At 54.6% G+C, this 20,563-nt stretch overlaps 1 protein-coding gene across 3 annotated transcripts in view; it reads left to right on the top strand.

The window, feature by feature from the left end:
- Positions 1-20,031, top strand: part of SERINC2 (serine incorporator 2) — a 23,402-nt gene extending 3,371 nt beyond the window's left edge. Inside the window, exons 1-10 of one of the 3 annotated variants that reach the window (XM_040467510.1) lie at positions 47-158; positions 8,793-8,954; positions 9,753-9,943; positions 10,333-10,412; positions 10,888-11,025; positions 11,938-12,107; positions 13,722-13,812; positions 14,125-14,266; positions 18,394-18,609; positions 19,475-20,031. In XM_040467510.1, the coding sequence (XP_040323444.1) occupies positions 120-158; positions 8,793-8,954; positions 9,753-9,943; positions 10,333-10,412; positions 10,888-11,025; positions 11,938-12,107; positions 13,722-13,812; positions 14,125-14,266; positions 18,394-18,609; positions 19,475-19,610 (1,365 nt within the window). In that variant the 5' untranslated portion in view covers positions 47-119 and the 3' untranslated portion in view covers positions 19,611-20,031. Of the gene's footprint in view, positions 1-46; positions 159-6,854; positions 6,960-8,792; positions 8,955-9,752; positions 9,944-10,332; positions 10,413-10,887; positions 11,026-11,937; positions 12,108-13,721; positions 13,813-14,124; positions 14,267-18,393; positions 18,610-19,474 lie in introns of those variants that run through there. The other 2 variants (XM_040467501.1, XM_040467496.1) reach the window with 2 other exon arrangements.
- Positions 20,032-20,563: the final 532 nt, after the last annotated feature.

The raw sequence follows: 20,563 nt of genomic DNA on the forward strand, positions 1-20,563 counted from the left end.
CGCAGCTGAGCAGGGAGCAGGCGCCCAGGCAGGCCCCCATGGCGGCGCCAGGAGCGGGCCGCCGGACCCCCACCGAAGCCGCCGCCGGCGCCCCGCGGCCCGCGCCCGGAGCCGCCGCCATGGGGGCCTGCCTGGGCGCCTGCTCCCTGCTCAGCTGCGTGAGTCCCGAGCCCCGAGCCCGCCCGCGCGCCGCCGGCTCCTTCTTTGGCCCCGCACTTTTGTCCCGTCGTCTTCCTCCAAATAGTTTCTTCTTTTTCCTTCCTCCAAACTTGTCTTTCGGGGCCCGCACCCCGCCACCTCGCCCCTCGGGTCCCCGTGTCCCTCGGTCCCCCCACCCCCATCCCGGACCCGCGGGCGCCGGGGACAGCTGGTGTCCGGGGCTCGGGTTACCGCCGGGGGGAGGGGTCGGGGCACGCCGGTGTTGCGGGGGGAGGGGAGGGCCTTGGGCGGGCGCCCCTCCCGGGGACTGGGGACACTGAGGCCCAGAGCCCGGGGTGGGGGTGCGCGCCGCGGCCCCCGCTGGCCCAACTTCCTCGCGGGGCGCCCCTCGTCTCCCTCTCGGACATTATGATTCTTTGTGTGGCCCGCCTGGTCCCTGCCCCTCTCTGCGGTGTGTCTTTCTCTGTCCCTCCGGCAGTCCGTCCGTCAGCCTGTCGCCCTGCCCGCCTGCCTCAGTTTGTCCATGTGTATTTGTCTGACATCTGTTCCTGTCCGTTCGTTTATCCGACTGTCTTTGTCCGCCCGTGGCTGCTCCATCGGTTATTGTCTCACGGGTGTCTGTCCGTCTGTCCTACCGTCCAGTTCTGTCTCTCTGCGTCCGTCTCTGCCTCATTCAGCCTGGTTCACGCTAAGTGCCGGGCAGTTCCCCAAGGAACCCCAGCCCCTTCCCACTCTGGGCCCCGTAGCCTGAAATGCGGGTGGGGAGGAAGCCCCCATCCGCCTTTCTAAGCCACCCCTGAGTGAGGTCGTTTTGGTTTGTCACCGCCACCGGGCCCAACTCTGGGTTGGAAAACCCAGGAATTGAGAGACTGGGGGGAGTACCTGGGCGCCTGGGCCCAGGGACCTGGGGTGGGGGGCAGCCAGCCTCTGCTTTGGGGCCCGCAGCCAGCAAAGGGGAGGAGCTTCAGCCAGACCCCGGCTGGGAGGCCCCTTCTCCTTTCCCTCTTCCCCTCATTAAACCCGAGGTTCATTCAGGCAGCTCCCTCCTCCTCTGCCCTACACAAAGAGGAACAGAGAGGAAGAGGGGGGTCTGGTGGCTGCTGAATCTCAGGACTTGCTTTCCTTTGTCCCTGATTTGTGTGTGCGTTAGGATGGGATGTAAGGGTGGCAACTTAGGGATCTAGCGATTTACTTCACAACCATTTTCTGAGAGTGATATCTGCACAGAAAAGCTGTAGAGTGGGTCTCTGGACAGTCCCTGTCCTCTCTGGGCCTCCATTTACCCACCTGTGAAGTCTGTGTGGGCGCACGTGTGCAGAATCAAGAGCTGGTCCCCGAGATCCCTTTCTGCCCAGCGAATTCTAGGTTTGGGCTGGCTCTCGGTGGCCAAGAGGGGTTTGCTTCCTGGTGGGGGAGGGAGAGCTTCCTCCAAGTTGACCAGATTTCCATTTGGCTGCGCTAGCTTGGGAGTGGCACCGGTTGAGGGGCGACCTGCCAATCCCCTGTGCCTGGTCTCTCCGCCTCCTTCATAATGCCATTTGGGGAAGATTGAAAAGTGCCCCACCCAGTTCCTGGCCAATAGTGAGCGGAGCTATTGTTATTATCATCTTGGAAAGGTGGGTGGAGACTTCCCTCTGGAGCCTCAGCTGGTCACTGAGTCACGGAATCCGGAATCCGACAAGGCTGAGACCAGAAGCCACATGACAGGTTTGCTCGAACCCTCAACACGCAGATGAAGAGAAGTGCGGCTCAGAGAGGTTAGCTGACTTTCCAAAGGTTGCACAGTGAACGGATAGGGAACCGCACAGTCAAGATTAAAATCTGATTTCCTGGTCCAGGCGCTGTCCAGTGGTGGCACAGGCCAGCACTGCAGTGAGCACTATATATGTATCCCGTCATTCAGTCCTCACAGTGACCCCAGTGAGGTAGTTAATCATTCTCACAAATGATGAAACTGGATCAGAGAGGGAAGGTGATTTCTCCACAGCCACACAGTATTAAGCGGTGCAGTTGGGTGTGACTGGACACTGATAACAACCTGTTTCAATGGAGATTTGCCCCATAGGAGCAAAGTTCTAATAGGGGGCTCCTGGGCATCTTTGGAACATTCTGGAGTCTGAGGATCCTTGGAGAAGACTTCTAGCCTTGACGTATTTGCATCTGCCCATCATGCCCTTCGGTCAGCATTTGTATTGGGCCGAGCATGAGTCCTGGTTCAGAGAAGATAAGATGGTCCCACAACGGGATTCTCTCTTTCTCCCTTTGCCCCTCTCCCCTGCTCGTCCTCTCTCTCACTCTCTCTCTAAAATACATAAAATAAAATAAAGATGGGCGCACAACAGGATGGGAGTCACAGGGCAAGCCAGCACACGGCCGAATGTTTCGGGAGGGCCTCCTTGAATATCTGCCTGCCGTAGAATCGAATTCTCTGCCCTGTACGTGTGAGGGAGCAGGAAGGGGTCAGACTATGGGACTCAGATCCTGGTGAGGGCAGTGACTTCGGCCCCTCCGTCTCCTCTGCTTGTGTGACCGTGGGCAGTCACTGGTCCCCTCTCCCTGGGGCTGAGAGATTAGAAAGTGGGGAGGACAGTGGGGCCTCTCTCAGTTGGGACGATTAAATGGAACTGAGATGAACACGCCAGTATATTTAGCAGAAGGCTGGCCTGCAGTGGCTACTCGAAGCACCCCAGGGTGGTAAAATGCTCAAGACCACATTCGAGGAAGTGGTCAAGCCCGTGACATCCCGGCTGTCTGATTGTAGAGCCTGGGCTCTGTCTGAGCCACTTCACCGTCCTGCCCACAGGAGCCCATTTTATGGCAGAGGAAACTGAGTTCCACGGTGGGGAAAAGGCTATTACTCTTAGTGCTGCAGGGGGAAGTGAGCGTGCACTGAGTGTTTTGGGGGCTGATCTCTTCTCTCTTGTATTTCGTCTAGTCCTAGGTTGGCTCAAGCCAGTAATGGGGCTGTTCATGAAGTCTACAAGGTGCATCCCATCCTTGCTGGGACCAGTTTTTTGTTTCATTGTGGCAAAATATCCATAACATAAAATTTACCATTTTAGGGGTGCCCGGCTGGCTCAGTCTGTAGTCTTTTTTTTTTTTTTTAATTTATTTATTGTTTAATTTACATCCAAGTTAGTTAGCATATGGAGCAACAATGATCTGAGGAACAGATTCCTTAATGCCCCTTCCCCATTTAGTCCATCCCTCCTCCCACCACCCCTCTAGCCACCCTCTGTTTGATCTCTATATTTAAGAGTCTTTTATGTTTTGTCCCCCTCCCTATTTTTATATTATTTTTGCTTCCCTTCCCTTATGTTCATCTGTTTTGTCTCTTAAAGTCCTCATATGAGTGAAGAACATGCAACTCTTGATCTCGGGGTTGTGAGTTTGAGCCCCAGGTTGGGTGTAGAGATTACTTAAGAATAAAATCTTAACGGGGCGTCTGTGCGTGGCTCAGTTAAGGGTCTGACTCCAGCTCAGGTCATGATCGCACAGTCATGTGAGTTCGAGCCCCGCGTCGGGCTCTGTGCTGACAGCTCAGAGCCTGGAGCCTGCTTCGGATTCTGTGTCTCCCTCTCTCTCTCTGCCCCTACCCCACTCGTGCTCTTTCGCTCTCAGAAATAAATAAACATTAAAAAAAAATTTTTTTTTCTTAAAAAGATTGCATTTTAACCTTTTATTTTTTGGTTTTCAAGGAGCTTGTAATTTATCTTAGGAAACATGGTATATATATTTAAAATGGAGGTCTGTTTTTATGATATCGAAATGATACCATCCCAGATGAACAAGAGGGGGAAATATCGTGGGTTAAAGCACACAACAAAAACTCTGGGATCTGTCTTCCTTCCCTTTTGGAATCTGTTCCACCAGCGCTCTCGCCCTGTTCCCAGAGGTACCGCCCACCACCCCCTCCGTCTGTCTTCCGTCTGTGCCCAAAGTGACATTTCTGTAATGCAGATCTGATGCTCTGCTTCCTCCGCACCAGTCTTGCTCATGGCTTTCAGGATAAAGTGCAGACTCCCTGGCACTGCCCGCAGGGACCTTGGCCGTCACTTCCGTCACCCCTGTAGCCTTTCTTGCCAGCTGCCCCGAAGCAACAGTGTTTCTCACAGCTTAGCAGGTGCCAATCCCCTTGTAGGAACACCTTTCCCTTCCCCACCTAGCTAAGTGCTCAGTCTTCTTTGAAAAGTGCCCCCTCCTTTTTCCTTCTTGTGGTGAAATCCACATCACATGAAACTGACCAGTGTAGCCATTTTTAAGTGTGGGGGTTCAGTTCACATTGTTGTGCTGCCAGCCCTCCATCTCCAGAACTTTTTAATCTTCCCAAATTGAAAACTCCCTGCCCATTCAGTAATAATCCCCACCTCCCTCTCCCCAGCCTCTGGTAACCCCCCAGTCTGCTCTCTGTCTTTCTGCTTTGTGTCACTCACTGTAATGTCCTCAAGGTTCTTCTGTGTCGTAGCATGTGTAGAGCTTCCTTCCCTTTTAAGGCTCAGTAATATTCCACTGTATGGATAGACCGCGTTTCGTGGTCCACGGATACTTGGTTGACTTCCACCTTTTGACTGTTGTGAATAACGCTATTATAAACTTGAGTGTGCAGATACCTGTTTGAGTCCTTGCTTTTGACTAATACCCAGAAGTGGAGGGCCAGTTGGTTTTAAACAATACAGCTTTATTTTTTTTTTAATGTTTGTTTGTTTTTGAGAGACAGAGCACAAAAGTAGGGGAGGGGCAGAGAGGGAGACACACACACACACACACACACACACACACACACACACACACACAGAATCCGAAGTAGACTCCAGGCTCCCAGCTGTCAGCACAGAGCCTGACGTGGGGCTCAAACCCACAAACCATGAGACGATGACTTGAGCTCCTCAAGTAGTGAGGTGAGCTCCTCGTTGTTGGCAGTGTGTGAACGGCAGGGGCTACTTTCCGGGTGATTCTTCATTAGAAAGTCTGGACCAGTTGAATGCCAAGGAGCCCTGCAGCCTGAAAACGCTGAGACACGGGGCTACCTGATTCCCCTTCCCGAGGACCCGGCTGCTGCTAGGACACAGCCAGTGTTCTGGTGCCTCTCTGTTGCTGCGGTTCCCCTGAGTGCATTTGGGGGAGGGGGTTTGTAATCGTAGCACAGGAGCAGCTCCGTGGCTGCCTTGGCTTCTCACATTGCATCATACATGTTAGTCCGTGTTGCTCTGCAGCCCGGTGACTTTTTTCTTTCCTGCCCCTGTTACGGTCCTTGGAGTAGATGGACCACCCCTGGCCCCTGGTGCAGGACATTTAGGTTATTTGCAGTCTTTTGAGATTCTCATAGGCCCGTAAAACCTAAAACTTTGCGTCCATTTTATTTTTGTCTTAATTTAAAACATTTTTTTAACGTTTGTTTACTTTTGAGAGCCGGGGAGGGGCAGAGAGAGAGGCAGACACAGAATCCCAAGCAGGCTCCAGGCTCTGAGCTGTCAGCACAGAGCCCAACTCCAGGCTTGAACTCACGGACCGCAAGATCATGACCTGAGCTGAAGTCGGACGCTTAACCAGGCGCCCCTTGTCTTCATTTAAAAGTTTTCTTCTTTAGTAATAAAATCAACTTTATTGAGGCATAATTTATATTGACTTCTGTTTAGCTACACGTACCCACTGAAGTATCAAATATGCATCTGCTGCATTCAGCAGAGAATCCCTCTTAGGGGAGGACCACGATGTCTTGATGGGCATTTAGTTCTTTTCAGTTTTCCCCTAGTCCTTTCCTTGTGTGAACAGCGCCGCGATGGTCTTGCATGTGCGCGCGTGTATGCGTGTATGCACGTGTCTGCCCTCGCTCGCGTGAGCTGGTAGCTCTGTAGGAAGAGGTTCTTGTAGGAGCGATGCTGGAGGTGGAGTGACCCGGTCAGAATGTAGGAACGATTGATTGCAAGGTGCCCAAGAACCCACCGGAAAGCCGCTGGTGGTGGCGGCTGGTGTGGGTCTTTCTCTCCCCGGTCTGGTCTGTCTGGCTGCCGGCCCTGGGAAAATTCCGAGGTTTCGAGTGTCAGCAACACCTGGATTTTGATCTCCCAGAATTAGAGTGAATCGAAAGGCCGAGCCCCCTCCCCCTTCCCCGATTGCAGTGGGGAAGCTTTTCTTAGGTCTCAAACGGCGATGGTAACAAGCCGGAGCCAGGCTCTGACTCGGGCACCTCAATTTCTGGCTCCCGAGATCAGTGCTTGTGGGCCTCCGTTGGCTTTTTCTGGGATCGGAGGGACTGTTTTGACATTAAATGAGACTGCCATTGATGAGCTCGTGAGCCCTTGGTACAGACGGACATGAGCTCAAACCCCAGGTCCTCAGCTTACTTGCTATGTATGACCTTGGTCGTGTCGCCTGTCTGAGTCATTTTCCCCATTTGTACGTGGGAGGTTACGACTCACTTACTCCATAGTGTCAGCGACACTTAATGTAGGTAAGGTGCTTGCTTGCCAGGGTGCCTGGGACCGGATGACTCATAAAGGATAGCTGTCACTATCACTCCTTGTCTCTCAGCACCGCTGTCCACTTGCCGGGTGACTCTGGCACATTCTTAACCTCTCTGATCTCAGTTTCCTCATCTGTAAAATGGGACTAATAGCCAGTCTGTCTGATAGCCAGGATGTTCTTTATGTCTGTAAAACACTTTTCTGGCATTTGCTTGTCCCCTCACCCCCCAGAAGGTGGCCAGGGGTAGGAGGCAGGGCTTGCGGTGAGTGCCGCAACGTGTAACCATGAGTTGCTGGACAAGTTATGATTTGGACCGTGAAGAAGAAATTCATTCTGCAAGTATTTCATTTCATTGTACTTGGCTGTGCGGGTGAGCGAGATGGGTGATGGGGCATTTCCAGGGGCGTTTCTATTCTTGGGAAGAAGGGAAGGGGAGACGGGAGGGCAGCTACATTTCAAGCAGAGTGTGCTGCGTGTCTGATGACCAGTCCAGAAAGTAGGGTGCGGGGTCCCTCTCAGCCTGCTCTCCGTAGAGCCAGTCTCGCAGCGTAAGGCTTTTCCTGTCCCCAGCTTTAACCCCTTGATGGAGGCCCTCTGCTCTTAGGTTGCACATGGCTGCCGGGTCCCGCCAGCCTGGCCAACCGCGCCACTCCCTGCTCGCCAAAGCTTCCGTCACAACGGCCTCTTTCTCTTCCTCCATCGTCCGGCTCCTGCCTGCCCCAGAGCAGCCTCCGCCTCTGTTCCCTCTGTCTGGAACACTCTTTCTTCCCCTTGGTCGGGAGAGGGCCTCCTCATTCTTCAGCTCAGCTTAAATGTCACTTGTTCAGGGAGGGGACCCGCTACCCCCGGTCTAAAGTGGGCCCCCCTCAGTGACTCTCAGGGCAGCACCTACCAGGACAGGTGTAATGATCGTTGAGTGTGTTCCTGTAGGAGGGCAGAGCCGGGGTCTTTCTTGCTGTTGACTCTTAAATGCCTGGGTGAGGAGCTGGGGCTGTTTGGGGGAAGATAGACAGGTGACCAGGTATATCTGGTGGCGGGCCCGGTTCCCAGGAGGGTCAGCCTTCTTTTGGGGCGCCAGCTGTGAATACTGTGACATCAGCAGCCCCCAGAGTGATTTCAGCCAGTCCCAGGGAGGCCAGGGGCTGACTGGCGCCAGCTTGGGCAGAGGAGCCGGGAGAGGGAAAGGGTTAGACCGCCCCGGAGCAGGAAATCACAGCCACTCACAATTCTACATTCCATTCATTCAGCAGGCGTTTCTCTGAATGTTTCTTGAGGTCTTAACATATGTCTGGGGCTATGCCAGACACTTTGCCTTTGTTCACTAGGTAGTCACTGAGCTCCTGCTGTGAGCCAGGCACTATCCCCCGCTTTCTGGGACGACCACAACCCCTGCCCTGGTGGAGCTGACGTGCTAGAAACGGGGGGGGGGGGGGGGGGGAAACACATGAATAAAATAGAAGGCCAGTCAGATGATAGTAAGTCCTATGGAGAGAAACTAAGCAGGGAGCGGAGAAAGGAAGCCTGAGCGGGTTACAATTTAAAATTCCTGGGGCATGTGGTGACTCAGTTAGTTGAGTGTCCGGACTTCAGCTCAGGTCATGATCTCACAGTTCGTGAGTTCAAGCCCCGCATCGGATTTACTGCTGTCAGCTCAGAGCCCACTTCAGATCCTCTGTCTCCCCCGCCCCGTCCCCTCCCTGCTCACTCCCTCTCAAAAATGAATAAAACATTAATAAAATGAAATAAAATTTCTGTGACAAGTAGGTACCGTTATGATTCCCACCTTATAGAAGGGGAAACTGAGGTTCAGAGAGGTTGAGTGAGTTAAATATGGTCACACAGCTTATCAGGGCCAGAGCTGGTCTTCTAGATGGATCGCTCTATCTATCTATCTATCTATCTATCTATCTATCTATCTTTTACCACTCTGCTTCCCCCTGCATCAGAAACAGTGTGACCCAACCTTTTCGAGGCTTGCTTTCCTCTGGGGCTTGTAAGTTAAATGGGATAATATCTGGGGAGGAGGTGCGCCCCTGTCTGGCAGGAGGAGGGCAGGCTCCGCCAGGATTAGGGGACAGGGAAGGGGTGGTGGTCATGGGTGCTCCTGCTCGGATGGGGAAGGGGAGAGGAGGGGGGGAGTAAGGGTGCCGTCCTGCCCTCCCCTGCAGGCGTCCTGCCTCTGCGGCTCTGCCCCCTGCATCCTGTGCAGCTGCTGTCCCTCCAGTCCTAACTCCACCGTGACCCGCCTCATCTTCACGGCCTTCCTCTTCCTGGGGGTGCTGGTGTCCATCATCATGCTGAGCCCTGGTGTGGAGAGTCAGCTCTACAAGGTGAGCGGCCCTGAGGGCAGGCAGGGGAGCGAGGTGGCCTGGAGGACTGGCCCGCAGCGAAGGCCCCGCTGCTGCAGGCTGGGGGTGCCCAGCCCTCTGAGGACGCTGGGCAGGAGTGACCCGGGTTGGTGACAGGGGCGTTTCTTCATGTGGGGAGGAGAGTTTGAACCTCACGTGGGAGTTCTGGTTTCTCATAAGTCTCCCTTGCAGAATCTTACTAATCATCGTTGTCCCCTGGACACTGGCCCCGGGGCATGCTGTCCCCTCCTTAGTGCTCAAGCCCCGTTTGGGGTCCTCTCTTCCCTCCCTCTCCGCGTTTCATAGCCTGGCACAGGTCCAGGGCGACATTTAGGCCAGTGGCTCTGACACGTGTGCGCGTGTGTGAAGGTATGAATGCCCTGGGGAGTGTGCTAGAAATGCAGACTCTCAGCCCCCGCCTCAGAGACTCCGAGAGGGGCCCTGGAATCTCACTTTCCCCCAGAATCTCCGGGTGTTCTGATGTGGGTGATGGAGGAGAGCACTAGGGGGAACCCTGCTTTCGACAGAGCCATGAGGTCCTGAGGCTGCAGGTGCGACAGCAGGGAGACACGCAGAGAGTAACGACCCGTGACTGGACCCTGTGTCCCCATGTGTCCCAGGTTGGGTGGGGAGGGGATGCTCACTCTTGGGAGTCAGCCCCAGCGGTGGGCAGGGGTGCAGATGGAGGGGAAGGAGGGGGCTTCCCTCCTGGCAGGCCTTGGCAGAGTCGGCCCGGGGTTCCGGGGGCAGGGGCCTTCACGCTGCTCTCTCTCCCCTCAGCTGCCGTGGGTGTGTGAGGAGGGGGCCGGGACCCCCGTCGTCCTGCAGGGCCACATCGACTGTGGCTCCCTGCTCGGCCACCGCGCCGTCTACCGCATGTGCTTTGCGACGGCAGCCTTTTTCTTCCTCTTCACCCTGCTCATGCTCTGCGTGCGCAGCAGCCGGGACCCCAGGGCTGCCATCCAGAACGGGTGAGGGCGCCCCTGCCCGCAGCTAGGACCCCCTGCCCGACTCCAGCTCCAGGCCCTGCCCCCACTCAGGAGCCACCAAAGCACAGAGATCAGCTCAGTTAGTTGCTCCCACTTCTCAGACGAGTAAGTCAGAGAGGGCAAGAACATGCTAAGGCCACACAGCACTGTAGTGACACGGTTGGGGCAGGAACCTGGGTGATCACTGTCACTCCAGCTTGGTCCTTCCCTCTGCCCCTCAGGGTTTTTCAGGGGCCAGGACAGACTTTCTGTGCCCATCAGACCACTAGAGAGTCCCTCTTCACCTGTCCCAGTACCTGCTCTTTGGGGGTGGGAGTTCTGGGGCCCACCCCCCACTTAGCCCCCCTGGCTCTCCTCCCCACCCCCAATAGATTTTGGTTCTTTAAGTTCCTGGTCCTCGTGGGCATCACCGTGGGCGCATTCTACATCCCTGACGGCTCCTTCTCCAACGGTAGGCGGCCTTGGTGGGAGGGATGGGGGCTCCCAGGAGGGAGGTGGGGTCTCCAGAGGGAGGAGCACTGGTGGCGGTTGCTCTTTGCCCCGGCACACGGACCCCAGGCTGCTGGCCCGGTCGCTGCCCCCCCCCCCCACCCAGGGAGACAGCACCCTGGTGCTTGGCCACATGGCCTTTAGACAACGTGGGGGGACCTGCGGAATGTGCCTCAGCCTGACCCTGCCAGCTGCCATCTCTGTGCAGCATCTCTGTGCACGGCTAGGGACATCCCTGAGGGCAGGGACTCTGCTGTTTCTCAGTGTCGCCATCGCAGGGGCGTGGCATGAACGGTTGTCGACTGGATAAGTGTGTGTGAGAGGGAGACAATGGGAGCGTGCCTGCTGCGTAAATCCCAGGAAGCCCGGCACTCAGGCTGCTCCCCTACGGCCTCGCCTCCTCTCCCCTCACCTCTCCCTCCCCTCTCCCCACCCAGTCTGGTTCTACTGTGGTGTCGTGGGCTCCTTCCTCTTCATCCTCATCCAGCTGGTGCTGTTCATCGACTTCGCGCACTCCTGGAACCAGAGGTGGCTGGGCAAGGCCGAGGAATGTGACTCCCGGGCCTGGTATGCAGGTGAGCACCGCCACTCAGCCTCCAGACCCCGGGGACTGGGACTTCCTGAGCGTCAGGGCGTCCCCGCAGCTACAGGAAAGCCTCGAGGGCATCTGGAACAGCCCCCTGCCCCAGGGCAGCAGTTGAACTGTCCAGGGCAGATGGAGGGAAGGGGCAGCTGGCTCTGGGGTCACTTGAAGGGGTGGTCAGAGGAGAGCCGAACCGGAGAGGCCTTGGCGGGGTCTGAGTTCAGCGGTTCCCACAGCACGGGCCACGCACAGCCAGCCCAGACCCAGCCAAATGACACTCGGTCACTGAAGCCCCCGTGGCAGGATGGGTGCCTGTTCAGCTGTCTTTCTGAGCCGATCAAGGAGAAAGGCTCACTCAGGAGCTGGTCTGGTTTCACGCCTCTCTCAGGCTGGTCTCTCTGACAGAGAGCAGGGCTTCAGCAGGTCACTATGCATCCAGTTGACTTTTCATTTTTTTTTAATTGCGAGAGAGAGAGAGGGAGGGAGAACAAGCAGGTGAGGGGCAGAGAGAGAGAGAGAGAGAGAGAGAGGGAGAGAGAGAATCCCAACAGGCTCTGCACTGTCAGTGCAGAGCCCGATGTGGGGCTCTACCTCACAAAGCGTGAGATCATGACCTGAGCTGAAGTCGGACACTTAATTGACTGAGCCACTCAGGTGCCCCTCCAGTTGGCTTTTTAAAAGACTGTTGTGTGTTCGTCATATTTCTTTGCATGGTTAACTTCTTTATGGCAAGGGAGCCGTCTCAGTTCAGGTGTTGGTGAATGACAGACATTCAGGAGACTGCGATGTCATTCCTCCAATGAGGAAGCTGAGGGCTCACACAGGGAACTGCCCGACAGGCCCCCGGAGGGCTCGGGGGTCCCTGTGCCTCCTGACTCTGCTGCTTGCCACCCTTCCTGCCCAGGCCTCTTCTTCTTCACCCTCCTCTTCTACACGCTGTCCATTGCGGCCGTGACGCTATTGTTCATCTACTATACCCACCCCGGCCCCTGCTACGAGGGCAAGGTCTTCATCGGCCTCAACCTCACTCTCTGTGTCTGCGTCTCCATTGTCGCCGTCCTGCCCAAGGTCCAGGTGAGCCCGCCTGTCTTTGCCCATCGTGATGCCAGGCCCCTTGGTGTGTGGGACTTCTGGTGTGAACCTTGGGGTCCTGGGACAGGGCTGTTAGTCACAGAGGCTTGGGCTAAGAGTGTGGACTCCCAAGTCAGCCTCCCTGGGTTGGAGTCCCAGCTTGCACATCTACATGCTGGGTGTCTTTAGGAAAGTGCCTTAACCTCTCTGTGCTTTTCTCTTCTCAAATGTAAAAATGAGGATAATACCTAGTCTTTGGAGTTATTTGCAGGATGGAGATAGAGTTTGTGAACACACAGAACAGGGTCGGGAGTAGAAGTATCCATCAGACATTAGCTGTTGTTATCATTGTTGTCTTTATGGAAATCGGGAGACCGTCAGGGAGGACCACCGAGCAACGATTCCTAGACCTCTCAACAAGGGGTGCTGGGAGTTCCACAGTTTCTAGTCCCAGAACATCTAGGGTAATGGGTGGGGCTCCCCAGGTCATCGTGTGCTTTTCAGAAAGCCTCTGAGCCCAGGGGTGCCTCGTGGCTGGGGATCTCGCCCCACCAGGGACTTCACAGCTAGCTTGGGTAGCCTTTGAGGGTCTTTAGCAGAAAGGTGGGGAACCTCCCTTCTGGTCAGAGCCTCTATTTCCAGGTGAGAAAACTGAAGCCCACAGAGCGTGATCCCTCTGTCCCAGCTCACACAGCAATCAGTATTCATTCAACAAATACTTCCGGAACACTTACTGTGTACCAGGCCCTCTTGTAGGTGTTGGGGATACAGCTGTGGAGAAGAGGGGGAAGAATAAACAATAGCTACCAGTCGATGGCATCTGTCCTGTCATTTAATCGTGCACCATCATCGTCCCCACTTTCCACTTTCATACTTTCTTGGAGGAGGAAAGACACTCTCCTGAGGTCACCCAGCTGGTAGGGGGCAGAGCTAGGGGGTGGAACAGGCAGACTGTCTCCAGACCCTGTGCTTTTTTTTTTAGTTTCTTTCTTTCTTTCTTTCTTTCTTTCTTTCTTTCTTCCTTTCTTTCTTTCTTTCTTTTTGAGATAGAGAGAGAACAAGCGGAGGCAGGGGCAGAGAGAGAGAGGGGGAGAGAGAATCCCAAGCAGGCTTTGCACTCCCAGCACGTAGCCCGATGTGGGGCTTGAACCCATGAACAGTGAGATCGTGACCTGAGCCAAAATCTAGAGTCAGATGCAGGCATAGCGAGTGCAAAGGCCCTGAGTGGGGGAGAGGGTTTGGTGGGTTCTGTGGACAGAGAGGAGGCCACTGTGGCTGCCCTGCGGTGGGAGGTGGGTGGGGAGGAGCTTGAGGGGGCGTGGCCAGGTGGAGAAAAAAGCAGGGGTGAACACGGAGGGCTTTAATCCAGAGTGAAGCGTTCTCAGCAGGGGAGCGACTGAGATGATTTGTTAAGAGGAAGAATGGAGACTCCATGTTTGGGCAGCTGGGGTGGGTGGTGGGTGGCCTGGGTACTGTGTTTTCCCGAAGGGTGTGCGGTGGGATGGCTCTAGGGTGCTGGGGCTTTCTGAGGTCCCCTGGTTGGGAGGGAGTGGGCTAGGTGTGGGTGGGGTGTCCCCCACGTCTGACGGGGTCTTCCTGATGGATTGCCTCTGCCAGGACGCCCAGCCCAACTCCGGTCTGCTGCAGGCCTCCGTCATCACGCTCTACACCACATTTGTCACCTGGTTGGCCCTGTCCAGTGTCCCTGGTGAGTACAGGCCTGGATTCGAGGAAGCCTGGGCTCATTCCTGGGTCAGTAGCGACCTTCTGGGGGGGGCTGGGGACCCTCACAGGTGTCAGGGACACCTCAGCCCAGCCTGTTCCTCATGCTAGTCCTTCAGGGAGTAGGAGGACCCTCTCTGTTCCAGGATCTATCTCCCTGTCATCTGTCTGCTAAGTTCTGTCTGTCGCTGGGATTTGGATGGTCAGTTGTATGTCTGTCTGTCCATTTGGGTTGGCTGTCTGCCCTACCTCAGACCTGGCCTGCATGGGCTGAGGGTGACTGGTCTCCCATCCCTAGACCAGAAATGCAACCCTCACCTGCTGACCCACTTGAGCAACGGGACGATCCTGGCAGGCCCCGAGGGCTACGAGACTCACTGGTGGGATGCACCGAGCATCGTGGGGCTCATCATCTTTATCCTGTGCACCGTGTTCATCAGGTAGAGTGGGGGGGTCTGGCTTCTGGGGAGGTGTCACGTTGGCGGGGCCTGATGGCGTGAGCAAGGGGAAGATGTGGGAGCCAAGACACCAGGCCGGGAGGCGCACTCAACACGTGCATGTCCAGCATTGTGCTAGTGGAGAAACCGAGTCCCTCAGGGGGGCACAGCATGACTGGGCTGCGGAGGCAGGGTTGGACGCTGCCTCCTGGATCAGGGACGCTTCTTGCACATCTGGGCCAGGGACTTGCCTAGCTCGGTAGGGGCAGGCGCCTGTGGGGGCAGGGGAGAAGCCTGGACTGGGGTCAGCAGGTACAGGCTCTGTCACTCACCTGCTGTGTGGTCTTTCTGAGCTTCAGTTTCCTCTTCATAAAAGGAAGAGGGTAACCTCCAATGCCCAGGGTGGTCGTGACCCCTACAGTGTCACCTGAGAGGGGGCAGCTCATACTTAAGATCACACAACTTAAAAAAATTTTTTTAATGTCTGTTTTTATTTTTGAGAGAGAGAGAGAGAGAGAGAGAGAGAGAGAACAAGAGGGGGAGGGGCAGAGAGAGAGGGAGCACAGAGTCCAAAGCAGGCTCCAGGCTCCAAGCACAGAGCTCGATGCAGGGCTCAGACCCACGAACCGTGAGATCATGACCTGAGCCGAACTAGATGCCCAATCGGCTGAGCCACCCAGGCACCCACATAACAACTTTTTTTTTTAATTTATTTTTTAAATTTTATTTTTTACATTTACATCCAAATTAGTTACCATATAGTGCAACAATGATTTCAGGAGTAGATTCCTTAATGCCCCTTACCCATTTAGCCCATCCCCCCTCCCACAACCTCTCCAGTAACCCTCTGTTTGTTCTCCATATTTAAGAGTCTCTTATGTTTTGTCCCCCTCCTTGTTTTTATATTATTTTTGCTTCCCTTCCTGTATGTTCATCTGTTCTGTGTCTTAAAGTCCTCATACAAGTGAAGTCATATGATATTCGTCTTTCTCTGACTAATTCCGCTTAGCATAATACCCTCCAGTTCCATCCATGTAGTTGCAAATGGCAAGATTTTGTTCTCTTTGATTGCCAAGTAATACTCCATTGTATATATATATGTATACACACACATATATATACCACAACTTCTTTATCCATTCATCCATCGATGGACATTTGGGCTCTTTCCATACTTTGGCTATTGTCGATAGTGCTGCTATAAACACGGGGGTGCATGTGTCCCTTTGAAACAGCACACCTGTATCCCGTGGATAAATACTTAGTAGTGCAATTGCTGGGTCCTAGGGCAGTTCTATTTTTAATTTTTTGAGGAATTTCCATCCTGTTTTCCAGAGTGGCTGCACCAGCTTGCATTCCCACCTGCAGTGCAAAAGAGATCCTCTTTCCCCGCATCCTCGCCAATATCTATTGTTGCCTGAGTTGTTCATGTTAGCCATTCTGACAGGTGTGAGGTGATATCTCATTGTGGTTTTGATTTGTATTTCCCTGATGATGAGTGGTGTTGAGCACTTTTTCATGTGTCGGTTGGCCATCTGGATGTCCTCTCTGGAGAAGTGTCTATTCATGTCTTTTGCCCATTTCTTCACTGGATTATTTTTTTCTTTGAGTGCTGAGTTTGATAAGTTCTTTATAGATTTTGGATACTAACCCTTTATATCCGATATGTCGTTTACAAATATCTTCTGCCATTCCGTTGGTTGCCTTTTAGTTTTGCTGATTGTTTGCTTCGCTGTGCAGCAGCTTTTTATTTTGATGAGGTCCCAGCAGTTCATTTTTGCTTTTGTTTCCCTTGCCTCTGGAGACGTGTTGAGTAAGAAGTTGCTGTGGGCAAGATCAAAGAGGTTTTTGCCTGCTTTCTCCTCGGACATTTTGATGGCTTCCCGTCTTACATTTAGGTCTTTCCTCCATTTTGAGTTTATTTTTCTGTATGGTGTAAGAAAGTGGTCCAGGTTCACTTTTCTGCATGTCGCTGTCCAGTTTTCCCAGCCCCACTTGCTGAAGAGACTGTCTTTATTCCACTGGATATTCTTTCCTGCTTTGTCAAAGATCAGTTGGCCGTACGTTTGTGGGTCCATTTCTGGGTTCTCTATTCTGTTCCATTGATCTGAGTGTCTGTTGTTTGTGCCAATTACAACTTTTTTTAAAGGGGCATCTTAGCAAGTGTTTATCGGTATGGACCCTGGAGCCAAACTGCCTGTGTTTGAACCTGTCACTGCCACTCACCAACAGGGTGATCTCTGGCAGGTCACTTAACCTTTCTTTCTGTGCCTTAGTTTGCTGATCTGTAAAATAAGGATAAAAATAGTACCTACTTCACTGGATCGTTGAAAGATTATAGATGAGTCAGTATGTATAAGGCACTTAGAAAAGAACTTGGCAGGGAGTGGGAGCCAAGTGTTTGCTTTTATTGCCAATAGCTGTGAACATTTATTTGCACAGCTGGGTGGCGGTGAGTGACTGTTTTGTGAGGGTCACCAGACGCTAATACTGAGCAGAACTGCTGTTTACACTCAATCTGGCTGACTCATTACTGCCTCCTCGAGGCCCCACATGGCTCCCAGCGCCGCTTCCCATGTCTCCCCTCACGGCCAGGAGGGAGCCTCTGTGCCACTCCTCTCTTCTCCCCGAGTCGTCCATCCCGGTCAGGGCCCGTTTCCCTAAGAGCAGCACACCTGTCTCGGAACATTTTGAGGCCGTTGCACATTTTGTTTTGATCTTTTTTTCAAAACCCTTTCTCCAAGCCAAGCCTGGGCAGTTCGCAAACGTCTCTCTTCATCACCTCATTTGATCCCTTTTTCAACCTGGAAAGGCCCACATCACCTCCAATTTGCAGAAAAGGAGACTGGAGGCCCAGGAGGAGCAGCCGCCTGTCTGAGGCCGTGAGCATGCGGTGGCCGCAGACCTTGAGGACATGGTCCCCGCTGGTGGCGATCCAGGCACAGAGCTGTTGCCCGCTGCTTCCGGAACGCACGCCTCCCCAGCCTGTGGTCACTGGGCAGTGGCTCTGAGAGCCCCGGGGCCTGTCTGTTCTTTTTTAATTTTTATCTTTCTTATTATGTTGATATATTTATTTTTTGAGAGAGAGAGAGAGAGAGAGAGAGAGCAAGCCGGGGAGAGGCAGAGAGAGAGAGAGAGAGAGAGAAGAGAAATCCCAAGTAGGCTGCATGCTGCCAGCACACAGCCTGGTGTGGGGCTCAAACCCACCAACCATGAGCTCATGACCTGAGCCAAAACCAAGAGTCAGATGCTTAAATGACCGAGCCATCCAGGCACCCCAGGGGCCTGTCTGCTCTTAGCATGGTTCTTAGAACCCAGGAAGCAAAGAAGTGTGAACAGCTATGCCCAGCTACGTCCCTGGGACCTGGGCTCCTGTGTATTAGATGTCAGCATGATGTTTTGGTGATCGGGGTCAGTGAAAGCTCAGTCAGTGACTTCTCCACTTGATGGGGTGGGGCTGGGGCCCAGAGCTCCTTCTTGTCACTTTTTTTCTAAATGCAAGTTGGATCCGCAAAATTGCCTTGTGTCTCAAACTATTAAATACTGTTAAAAATACCAAGACCTCATTACAGAAAAGAAATGACAAAAAACCATTACTCTTGTATTTTTAAATTATAAACATGAAGAAAGGGGACATAATTGGTAAAACCGCTCACCCAGTAGAAGGAAAACGAACTTGATAGCAAATGAGCGTTCTTAACGATTAACATTATTAGTGAATGTCATACCTGGCATGTCACTGGCGGTACTGGGTGCTCAGTACCTGTTTACAGACCTGGCGAATGGACAACCTGAGTAACAGTGCTTGTTTCTTTAGTTTATACTCTGTGCCGGGCATAGTGCGAGGGGCTTTACCTTATTAATCCTCCTGGCAAGCCTACGAGGGAGGTGCCGTTCTCCCCAATTTTACAGAGGCTCAGAGAGGTCACGTGTCTTGCCTCAGGCCACGGAGGGAGTGGGAGTGGAGTTCAGAGTCAAAGCAGTTAGATAATTTCTGGGCCCAGCGCCTAAACAGCAGGTCACCGGGCCCCGAGGTTCCAGAACCGTTGTGCCCGTTGCTGTGACCGACGCCCTGGCTCACGAGGCCCCCTGGAACTGCCCACCTGCCTCCTTCCTCCCTCCCCCCGCAGTCTGCGCTCCTCGGACCACCGGCAGGTTAACAACCTGATGCAGACAGAGGAGTGCCCGTCCACGCTGGAGGCCACGCAGCAGCAGCAGGTGGCGCCCTGCGGGGGCCGGGCCTTCGACAATGAGCACGATGGCGTCACCTACAGCTACTCTTTCTTCCACTTCTGCCTGGTGCTCGCGTCCCTGCACATAATGATGACGCTCACCAACTGGTACAGGTGCGTGCAGCCTGGCCGCGCACGGATGGAACCCGCCGTGCCAGGATGTGTGGGGCACGCGTGTCCTCTCCTCTGGCCCCTCCCTGGGTTCTGCCTGATGCTCAAGGCTTGGGTGATGTCCAGGACCCTCCACAGAGCCTGCCCGTCCGTGCCCCAGCTTCCCTGCTCGGCAGCTGGCACCTTCACTAAGCCCCCGAGAAGGAGGCGACCGCGGGCTTGTGCAGGGCACAAGGGGGTGTACAGATCACGGGTGGTGATTTGCATTCTGAGGTCAGAGTTGGGATTCATGGCCGGAGGGTTAGGATTTAGGGTGTGGGGTTAGAATCAAAGTCACAGGGTCAAGAGTAAGAGTCATGAGGTCAAGGGTTGGGACTGGGCACACACAAAGTCACAGATTTGGCCATTGGGTTAAAATTGGGGCTAGCAGGCTGTAAAGCCAGGATTGGAGTTTCCAGGTCAAGGAGCTACGATTTAAGAGTCAAGGGGCAGATTTAAGGTCAGAGATATCAGAACTTGGTCATAAGACCAGGGGCCAGGGATGGAGTTACAGGATTGAGGGTCAGAGGCCAGGTTGGAGGTCAGGACTGGAGCTCCAGGGTCCCCAAGTGAGGTTATAACATAGTCTAGGATGGGGTCAGTGTTGAAATTGAGGTCAGGGTCAGGTCGGTGGTATTTGTTGAAAGCTACATCTGGGGTCAAAGACATAGCTAAAGCCAGGTGTCAAACCTATCAAGAGAGGGGGGCTAGGGTTACAGAGTCAGAGCCAGAGTCGAGGTCAGAGGTCGCACCGGGGTCGTAAGGGCAGGGCCAGATCTGCGGTCACGGCGCCGGGGGCCCGGCTCACTGGGATCATGGTGTGTCACAGACCCGGCGAGGCCCGGAAGATGATCAGCACGTGGACGGCCGTGTGGGTGAAGATCTGTGCCAGCTGGGCGGGGTTGCTCCTCTACCTGTGGACCCTGGTGGCCCCCCTCCTCCTGCCGAACCGAGACTTCAGCTGAGGCGGCCCCCTGCAGCCAGCCCGCTCGGAGTCTCCGGGCTCAGTGAGTCTGCCACGCTGAGCCCCTACCCCTACCCCCCTCCAGGACTCGCCTCTGAGCTGGGCCCCCTGTTCTTAGTGCCTTCAGGGATGAGATCCAGACCACAGAGCTGCCTCTTCCTTACCTTTGTCCCCTGTCACCTGTACTTCCCCTCTTGGGAAAAAAAGGGCCCCTTATGCTCAGGCTCCCCAGGAGAGGGTCCTGAAGGAGAGAACCACTCAGAGCCACTCGGAGAGTGGGAGCACTCCCCACGATGGGGTGCCCAGCACTGAGGCCTGGATATTCCTGACCACGTCCCCCAGGGCACCCCGCCCCCTTCCCGGACTCCGTGCCTTACCGAGTCTCCAAGACTTTATGCAATAAACAAGCCAGTGCACGTGCCTCCCCATGTTCTGTGCCCCTCACCCTGGGTGCGGCCCCCATGCCATCTGGGGCCAGTGTGGGGGTGGACACAGAATGTCAGAGCTGAGGGGGTCAGAGGAGGGACCTGGGCTCTGTTCTGTAGGTCGTGGGGAGCCTTGGGGTGGAGGCGGGGCAGGCTACTGGAGAAGGAGAGGCTTTGGAAAAAGGAAGTCGGGGCCAGGAAAGGGCCTGGAACAGTGTCTGCACGAGGGGTGGTGAGGCCAGAGTCAGGCTGGAGAGGGGAGTTTGTGCAGGGTGGCTGAGGAGGCCATCTTTGGTGTCCTACCAGTGCCAGCCCTGAGCCCCTGCCCACCTCTGGCCTGCCTCCAGGGTCCTACTCCTCCCTGCTGTAGTCGTAGTCCTTGCCACCTGCTTTGGGTCAGGTGCCTTAGGGAACGCGGAGAAGAATCTGACCCATCACCCAGACTCAGTGTGCTGTGGAGAAGAGCGTGCACTTGAGTCAGCCAAGCTGGCTCGGACCCAGTGAATCTTGGAAGCCGTGGGGCTTCTGT

The sequence above is a fragment of the Herpailurus yagouaroundi genome, unplaced genomic scaffold (genome assembly GCF_014898765.1).
Source record: "Herpailurus yagouaroundi ecotype Mexico unplaced genomic scaffold, PumYag 77, whole genome shotgun sequence".
Taxonomy (NCBI): domain Eukaryota; kingdom Metazoa; phylum Chordata; class Mammalia; order Carnivora; family Felidae; genus Herpailurus; species Herpailurus yagouaroundi.